The sequence below is a fragment of the Camellia sinensis genome, chromosome 10, assembly GCF_055761805.1.
Source record: "Camellia sinensis isolate YWXY chromosome 10, ASM5576180v1, whole genome shotgun sequence".
In the NCBI taxonomy this organism is placed as follows: domain Eukaryota; kingdom Viridiplantae; phylum Streptophyta; class Magnoliopsida; order Ericales; family Theaceae; genus Camellia; species Camellia sinensis.
In genome coordinates, this window is record NC_138970.1 from 71,783,014 (window position 1) to 71,792,989 (window position 9,976).

At 32.5% G+C, this 9,976-nt stretch overlaps 1 protein-coding gene across 1 annotated transcript; it reads right to left on the bottom strand.

Annotated features, from left to right (window-relative positions):
• Nucleotides 1-614: 614 nt before the first annotated feature.
• Nucleotides 615-8,083, bottom strand: LOC145800478 (cation/H(+) antiporter 26-like). The gene is made up of 4 exons (XM_082890161.1): nucleotides 7,847-8,083; nucleotides 5,758-6,281; nucleotides 5,582-5,645; nucleotides 615-665 (listed from the first exon to the last, which is right to left on the bottom strand). The coding sequence occupies exons 1-4, from the start codon at nucleotides 8,081-8,083 to the stop codon at nucleotides 615-617; spliced, it is 876 nt and encodes a 291-aa protein (XP_082746287.1).
• Nucleotides 8,084-9,976: the final 1,893 nt, after the last annotated feature.

Below are 9,976 nucleotides of genomic sequence, written 5' to 3' on the forward strand. Positions count from 1 at the left end.
CGACAGGTCTCTTTTTGTGGGGATAAGAGGCTTTCAGGATGTTCATGATGCTGAAAACATCGTCTTCTTCGTGAAGACATACAAGCATTCGAAGCTCATGTTCATGCCTAGAGTGGTAAGAGTGTCCTCCTTTTGTAGTTGATGTATTTTTTTGAAGGATCATAAATGTGTCTGATTATAGGAGTGGAAATAGCTACTATCAACACTTGCATTATGATGATAAGGGAGTAGAATTTTTCATTGATTATCTGCATATATTGTTGAAAGAAAGATCAGAATTCAAGATTTGGAAGTAGAAACATAATGTAGTATAAAGGTGAGACAGAGTTCTACTTCATGGTGGAGAATTTTATTATGGATGCAGCTTGAGTGAATTATATTACTATATATCTCATTTGCTCAGATGAAACACAAAATTTTCAATGAATTTTAAATCATAATTGTGTGGCAGCTTTAGTGTGTGTGTGTGTGTGTTTTTTTTTAATTTGAAAATAATAAAAAAAAGCTCATGAAAATGAATTCTATTCTTATATTCAAGAATGACATTGTTTCTTTCATTCATAGATTTTATAAAAAATTTCTATTCATAGATAATTTTTCATATATATGTACTATTATATAATGCTTTCAATAAGTTTGTAAAGCATTGTAACACTATTTGACTCCTGAAAATGTTCACATATTAGTAGATAAATAAGAGCAGTTATGCCAAGTTATTTTTTCAAATAAAATAAATAAATAAAAAACTCTAAACTGCAGTAGATTTCATAGCACACACATTGTGTTTACAACCACTAATATATATATATATATATATATGTGAGAGTTAATTATACTTTTCACCCTTATAATTTGATTCAAATTTTATTTTAATCCTTATAATTAATTTTTTATTGAACAGTTTAATCCGTTCATGTGAAATCTAGTTTTGGTTTTTCCTTCCATTCAAGTTAGAGATTAAAGTTTAATGATTTTGGAACACTTGTTAGTCTCTTAAAGTGTGTACGGAGGAAAAATTAATCAAAATTTGGACGGAAATGTCAAATTGAAACTAGATTTAAAGTGAAGGAATTAAGTATATAAATTTTAAAGTATAGAGAGTAAAGTAAAATTTAAATTAAAGTACATGAGTTATATGTGTAATTAACCTTATATATATATATATATGTATATAAATATAAATTTGTCTGATTTATATATAACTTTTGCATTGGATAATTAGGTTTGAGGTGTTAGAGTATCTTCAAGAGACTATTTAAATGAGATTTGTTAGCTATTATAACTAATATTATCATATTTTAGTTACTCAAATGAGTTACATCTTAACAAAATTCTTCAACTTTAGTTGCATTTGAAGGGTCTGGGGAGGCTCTTTAAACAGTTTGTGTATATAAATAGATAAAGGGTAAATTATAAATATATTATATGAGATTTGTTTAAAATACGAATTGTTCTATGAGATTAGAATTACAAATAGCCTCTTATTAAAATTTTTTATTTAACAGAATTAATTGAAAAAATAAAATTTTTAACTGTTTTCTTATATAATAATAAAATTACCTGAATTATTAATAATTAAAATAAACTCATGATATCATTAAAAATTGTTAATTGACTTGATAATTTATTAATAAAAGAAACTATTTGTTATAAAATTTAAAATTTCAATTGGCAGGATGTAATTTTTAAAATCACAGGAGACAATTTGTATTTTAATTAAATATCAGGGGATATATTTATAATTTATCTATAAATTAAAATAAAAAAAGTGTTAGTAGGTAGAGAAAAAAATAATTAGTCAAAATATAAAATTATTCACTTTGCTTGGTTTGAGTTTTTTAAAAATATTTTTCAGAAAATTCTACTTTCTTGTTTTCTGATTTTTTTTTACTGAATTTTTTTAATATTTTAAGCAATTTTTTTAATTTTTAAACATACCTAACACAAAAACACTTAAAAAGTATAATTTTTGTAATTTTTTTTTAAAATTCATAAAATACCAAAAATATAAAAAAAATACGAAAATTTAGTATATTTTAATACTTTGTGTATTTATTAATTTTTTAAAATATTTTACTTTTTGGACACATCTAAGTAAGATGCATCTAAAAAAGTAAAAAATGCATAAAATTCTAAAAATATTTCCTAAAAACAAAAAAATACGAAAAATAAAATACTCAATTTTTAAAAAGTTTAAACAAAACATATTAATTATTATTTTTATTATAAATATTTTAATTAATAAAAAATAAAGATAAGGGTTGAAGTTGGCATACCTAGAAGCCCAGAGCAAGTTTGAAAAAGAAAAGATCAAAAAAAGCCTTGGGTGCTGACGATGAGTCCAAACGTGAAAGCATCCCTATAAGGCACACCCCAAAACCTCACTGGAACTACAGCATCTAAACATAAATTTAAGAACATAAACCTTACACTTTAGATCGTTTATCATGTGTATTATTAAGAAATAAAGACAAAATAACATACCTGAATTATTGATTATGTTATTGCCTTCTAATCCTTTCCCCTTTGGTGCCTTATGTTTCTCCTTGAGAGGATTTAGAAAAAAATGGCAGTGTTCTTATTTTCCACCTGGGAAGGAATAGGGACCATAACCTTTTAAAGGTTGTAATTGGTTTTCAAAACTGAAAGGTTGTGAAAGTTCAAAAGGAATGAAAACCAACTTTAACCATTATTGGTTTTAATTTCTATTTATTGGTTTTCAAAACTGAAAGGTTGTGGAAGTTCAAAAGGAATGAAAACCAACTTTAACCAATATGCTTTAATTTCTATTTCTGCCCCTCATAGAAATAGAAATTATACAACTAGTATCTACACATTAGGTCCATAACACATATACCCTTAAGCCTATTAACTAAATTGAATCACTTAAATTGTAGGCTTCTTATAAATGATAACACCACATTTAATTATGTGGTCCCATTGAGACATTATCTAACAATCTCCCACTGGACCACATATGTATCCTAAAAAATGTGCTTAACTTTAGTGAGCTCAGAAATTTGTTATCATAACTTGAGGGTATCTAAACAATCTTGTCCATTAACTATATTAATATAGGATCAAAGCGGTCTTCGTTACATCAATCGTAACTCGACCCACCAATGGTCACGTATACTAATACAGCTAAATGACATAGATCAATCATGGATGCGTAGCATGGAAATTACATGTGATGTGATCCATACATGCCTATTTCCAACTGGTCCTACTTAACTTTATTGAGATCAATACTTCACAATACGTAACAGAGTGTAATAAACTGAATATTTCATTTCTGCAGAAATTAATCTAATTACATAGATAAAACTCAAGGCTGACATAAAGCAGTAATATAAATACAAACTCCCACTAAACCAGAATGTTCTCAAATAGAACAACACCCATCTGAGCAGTGTGCTCATGAAAGACCTTGGGTGGTAGTCCCTTCGTAAGTGGATCCGCTATCATGGAGTTTGTCCCAATGTGCTCTATGGAAATCTGTTCACTTTGCACTCTTTCTTTTACAACTAGGAACTTGATATCAATATGCTTTGATTTTGTCGAGTTCCTGTTGTTATTGGAATATAAAACTGCAGACTTATTGTCACAATATAACTTAAGTAGTCTTGCAGTGCCTTATATTCTTCATTTATGGCTTCTATCCACTTATGAGAGTTGGAACTTTCCATGGCTTGACGAAAGTTGATTGGATCATCTTTCGACATTCCATTTTCTACCTCATGTTCTTGGAGATATACAATATAATCATCTGAAAATGCAAATCTCCTTTCTCTGGTGGATCGCCTTAATGGCACAGATTCTTGAGGTTGAGGTTGTAGAGTTTGTTCCTCAGGAACAATTACTATATTATCTTGAACAACATTGTCTGGTTGAGGATCCGAAATTACTTCTCAAGCAATGACAGGTATAGGAACCTGTGATTGGTCAAAAGTAGTAGTAGGAAGTGGGGTTACTCCTGCTTCCTCCTCAAAGACAATGTCTCTAACTGGATTTCTCCCCCCAAACTCAACATCCTCAAAAAATGTTGCAATTCCCGTCTCAAATATTGACCTATTTGTGGGATCATAAAACTTGTAACCCCGTGATCGTTCGGCATAGCCAATAAAGTATACCAAACAGATAATCTCTAAATAAATTAATTTAATGACAACATCTCAAGATACCTAGCACAACATTAATACCAAGCCTTTGGGTAGTGATATTAACTGTAAGTGGTATTCTTGTTGTAATGATCAAACATTGACAATAAGTTATGTCAAATAACAAATCTATCTTTTGATGGATTTATTATTTACATTAGGTTTTCTTGACAATTGGCACATGTTTATCACCACAAAATGTGTGTGTAATTCTGCCAAGTCTTAATCATGTCTTTGGACCGATAAATACCCGCATGAGATACACAGACATGAACTTCAAAACATTCCATATAAAACAATCTAGACAAGAGAGATCACTTTTGTGATATCTTGTTTGAATTGACTTATATTGAGAATGTTAGAAAATTAAATTTCTGTAGACGTTGTATGAAATTACATTAAATTTAAAAATTTCTAAATTTGTGACCCCGTATATGTTATATAATCTGCAGCAATTTCAATTATATATATACATATATAAATAGAATTGACGGGTCCAAAAACAAATAGTTTTTATTATTTTTTTTATTTTTTATAATGTTCAAAATTAAACCGATCAAATCGCAAGATATATCTATATATATATATATATATATATATATATAAATACATGATGTTCATCCATTTGAGAAAAAAAAAAAAACTACCCACCGAATCATTTTACAATTCCAGAAAACAGATTGTCATTTTCACAGAACAAAACAGGAAAAAACAGAATTTACATCCATAAGAAAATTCAGAATCTGATTCTAGGAAACTAAATAGAATGAATAAAGCATATCAATTCTGATAAGACACATGATAACCTTGCTCTGATACCAATTGTAAACATAAATTTCAGAACATAAACCTTACACTTTAGATCGTTTACCATGTGTATTATCAAGAAATCAAGACAAAATGACATACCTGAATCCATTGATGAATGGTTAAACGGAAGCGTGATTATCAATGAACTCTTTGTTATTGATTATGTTATTGCCTTCTAATCCTTTCCCCTTTGGTGCCTTATGTTTCTCCTTGAGAGGATTTAGAAAAAAATGGCAGTGTTCTTATTTTCCACCTGGGAAGGAATAGGGACCATAACCTTTTAAAGGTTGTAATTGGTTTTCAAAACTAAAAGGTTGTGGAAGTTCAAAAGGAATGAAAGCCAACTTTAACCATTATTGATTTTAATTTCTATTTATTGGTTTTCAAAACTGAAAGGTTGTGGAAGTTCAAAAAGAATGAAAATCAACTTTAACCAATATGTTTTAATTTCTATTTCTGCCCCTCATAGAAATAGAAATTATACAACTAGTATCTACATATTAGGTCCATAACACATATACCCTTAAGCCTATTAACTAAATTGAATCACTTAAATTGTAAGCTTCTTATAAATGATAACACCATATTTAATTATGTGGTCTCATTGAGACATTATCTAACACAGCAGCCATAAGCTTCCCAAGTACGCACTCATAGTGATCATCAGTGGCACTGCTGCAATGGTATAATTATCTACATTTATATCAAACACATTCACAAAATGACCTGCATTCACTATGTACGCCGGCGACAACACCATCGACGTGAACAGGCTAAGTTTCTGCACCATCCGAATAACATCACAACCATGGTGAAGAAGTGCGATTCCTTTATGTTCTTCCCTTCGGGGACTTTACTCATCATCCAGAACATCACTGGCCGGACTGCGAAGACTATGAAAAGTGTGAGGATGATTCTGCCTGACTGCCTCCCGGCGTATTCCATCACCGAGAGGTTGAGACCGGGCCATTCAGCGTAGTACTTGTAATTGGAGATAATTCTGAAGATGAAACTGCAGAGGGAGGAGACGAGGGAGGAAGAGAGAGCGAGGCGACCCATCTCGGAGTTCAGGAGGTTGAGGTCGTCGAGGAGAATGGAGGTGACGTGGAAGGAAGGCGAGGAGACGAGTGGGCAGATCCCGGTGAGGTGCTGTGATTTGACTGAATGTGATTTGATTGAATAAAATTTTTCGAGGAGGATGTTGACGGAGTAAGTTAATGCGGTGGGAAGGGCGGCGACAGTGAAGCCGATCATCCATGGGACCTTGCCGGAAGCCTTCATTATGCCCATATCTGTACGGACTCCGACTATCTATCCGTATATTCCATAGCTTAGGTATTCCATAAAGTGCATCAGTTGTGATTGCCTGAAGGTGAATACCTTTTTGTAGAAGTGTCCTCCATTGAAATGTTGAAGAATTGAAGGGCCTAAGAGTATTCCAGTCTGATGATATGGGAAAACAACATAATAACATCATTGTGCCCATTTGGGAACTTTGGTTAAAAACTGGTTAAAAGCTGCGCTTTGTAGCTTGTCCAATAAAGCTAGATTAGTTTTTTTTAACATAATCTAAAAAAGTTACATATGAAATTATAATTATACCTTTCATGTTCTTTAGGGTTATATATCGGTGAAAATATAAATTTTCTAAATTGGGTGGGAGTGCTTTGATCATTTTATTGTGATGTAACATCATAAATAAGGAAAATGAGTGAGAGCACTAATTAGTGCTATTACTAATGACGTGGCAGTGAGGCTCACCATGAATGATTTGATGTTTTGGCCATATTAATTAAAAAAGTCAAAAATAATTTTTTACCAATTTCTCAAATCACTTTCTGAAAAAAACAAAAAACTTGGTTACAAGCTAAAAATCAATTTTTAACGATCTTCCCACAATACCAAATTGCAAACTAAAATCAACTGTTATAGTTACATTACTATCTGTATACATTTTATAGTATCATCCGATTTATTAGTGAATAATGATATCTAAGTCCCAATTAATCATAGCAATAACATGCTTTTCAGAAAGAAACAGAACAAAAAATTAGCACAAATAACTTAATGTTAAATTTGCCATTATAAGTAAGTAACGCATTAGTGTTTTATTTATTTATTTATTATTATTATTTTTTTTGTTGTGGTTTGTATGTTTTGGTATTTTATGGATTTTTTTTGACATTTTCAGGAAAAAGTTGGTTTATTTTTTATTTTTGTATGTATTGGTTTTTTAGTAGAATGATTTTAAATTGTACTATCTAGATATGTATCAATGTCGGGTGCTATTGTCATATGTTGGTTGATATTGAATAGTATCGGCTAATAAATTAATGAATAACGATAGTAGAAGATTAAAATTTCGTTACGTAAATGTCGATATTTAAACTTTATTTAGCAGTCTCAGAGTATCATGTGACATTGTTCATATGATATTCCAAACTAGAAAAATGCTTGGGAGCACTAATTAGTGCTCCCACTAATTAGGTGGCAGTGGGTCCCGTCATTAATGATGTGATATTTTGGTCTTGGAGTTGTGTGTTTTTTTTTTTTTTTTTTACTTTTTTAATGTATTAGTGCTATTAGTGGTGATGTTTTTAGTGGGATGAATCATTGTTGTTCCAAACTAATAAGGTAGTAAAAAATTTTATAGGTAGGAAATATAGACTCACATTTATTAGTTAGTTGAGAGAAAAATGATGACCTACTTATTGTGATTTCTTTTTTTTTTTTTTTTGAGATTAAGATTTCTCTTTTGTTAGGAATACACCACGGACATAATGACATATGAATATTGTGGGAGTATTAATAATTTTTTGTCACATGACATGCAATAATTAAATAAGGAAAGATGGAGGGAGAGAGAGGTTAATTACCAACATCTCTGCAACGAATCTAGGTTGATGGAGAGGCTTGAGAATGCGGCGGAGGATTGCCATCATGAGAATAGCACTCCCGAGCTCCAAGAGAAGAATTGGAAGAGGATGATCGAAAGGATCATCATTGTGAAACAAACCTTTAGAGCTCACTGATAAACCAAAATATTCACAGGTCTGAGGAGCGAACTGGGTCAAATTGAAAAGTACGACTGGCTTGCCATCGTTTGTTGACATGGTTCGTCTTGTAGTTTTTTTTTTTTTTTTTTTGATCAGCAAAAAAATTTTATTGATGGAAAACATACGAAGTATGAAGGATACATCAATAAAGAGGAAGGTGCAAAAAGCATCACAGTGGAACCTCATGATCCCAACGAGGTTGGCACCAAGAAGCCCACGAAATCATCTGCTAGCACTACCTCAAGCTTGAAGTTGGTGAGTAACCAACATATAGAGCAATACAAAGAAAAAACCAACACAAAACACCCATCAGAAGACACCCTTTTGAAGCAACAAAAGCAGCTGGGTAGCAAGCACAGCAGTAGCCAGCAATGATCTTCCCCCAACCAATAACCAATCCACACAGATCATTAAAATTGGGTTGAGATTCCTTAAGAAACAACATAACAGACAGCATAACAGTGTCAAAACCACACTGCAGGCAGACCACCCAAGACCCAATTTAGCAGATATCAGCAGCAAACAGAGCAGAAAACATAATAGACTGCATAACCCGAGACCCAACTTAACAGATATCAACAGACCCCAGTAGCAGTCCACTCCAGACCAACCCAGAATTATAAATTAACAGATATCACCTATTGCAAAATCTGATCTGATGTAGATTAAACATAATATCATTTACTGAAAGGGGCAAACCTGAGCATGAAGCTTTGAGCCATATTGCAATTCTCACTTTGATCAATTCACAGAGTTCTTCGAAGTTGGGTTGGGCATTGTTGAAAATACGATCATTCCTTAACTTCCATACTGACCAGAGCACCGCAAACGGAATGATTCTCCAAATCTTCTTCTCTAATTTTTTGAACTTTGATCCAAACAAAAGGACAATGTAGGAGTACATGGTTGTCTGTTTCCTCCTCCTCATTACAGAACACACACTGTAACCTAGTATAATTTTCCAGAATCCCCATCCTTTGAAGGTAGTTTGAAGTCTTAATCCTTCTCTTCCAAGCAAGCCAGCCAAAGAATTGGACTTTTGGGGGCGCCACATTCTTCCAGATGAACTCTGTTATCCTGAAAGTAGAACCGAAGGAGGATTCGCACCAATGGTATGCTGATGAGACAGAAAACACTCCTGAAGGGTCCGCCATCCATTTCAGTTTATCAGTGACATTCACCCTTAACTCAGCTGCATTAAGCAACATCCCCTTCAATCTATCTAATTCCTCCATTTCCCATACAAATAAACTCCTTCGAAACAATGAATACCAATCATGTTGACCAACTCTAGCTCGCACTGTAGACACAGATTCAGATTTGTTCAGAGCCAATAAAAAGAGTCTAGGGAACAAAACCTTCAAGCAAACGGAACCAGCCCAATTATCTAGCCAAAACTTTGCCCTCAAGCCATCCCCAAGTTCAATTGTAGTATTCAAATTAAAAAAGCCCAGCACTTCAGGTTTAGAAACTACAATTCCCACAATGTCTTCCCATATTTTAGATCCATAGTACTTTTTGCAAATCACATCCTTCCACAGGGATTTCTCTTCTGCCCCAAACCTCCACTACCATTTTAATAGTAGACATACATTCATCAGATCAGTTCTTTTCACTCCCAGCCCTCCTTGACTTTTACTAAGGGTAACCTCTCCCCATTTAACCAAATGGATTTTCCTTCTAAGGTTCGAGCCTCCCCAAAGAAAAGTTGATTGGATTTTAGCAATCTCATTTGCTACTCCTGTAGGCATCTAAGGTTCGTCTTGTAGTTGCAGAGCTCAATTGTTCTACAATGAAAATGAGATGAAAGATCACAAAGAGAAATAGTTAAATGCTATGGGATTTAGAAGTAGATAGGACATAAAATATACTGTGTGGTAGCTAAGCTTCTTCAACATGCACATGTGAGTTGGAATTTGACTTATTGAATTGACCAGAACACAATTAATG

Bases quoted from the DNA above. Each gene is read 5' to 3' on its own strand.
- LOC145800478 (XM_082890161.1), bottom strand. From the start codon at position 8,083: ATGTCAACAAACGATGGCAAGCCAGTCGTACTTTTCAATTTGACCCAG. The intron at 6,282-7,846 runs GTAATTAACCTC...ATATACGGATAG, and splicing joins GATTCGTTGCAGAGATGTTG to ATAGTCGGAGTCCGTACAGA. The intron at 666-5,581 runs GTCTCAATGAGA...GAACATTTTCAG, and splicing joins TGGCTGCTGTGTTAGATAAT to GAGTCAAATAGTGTTACAAT.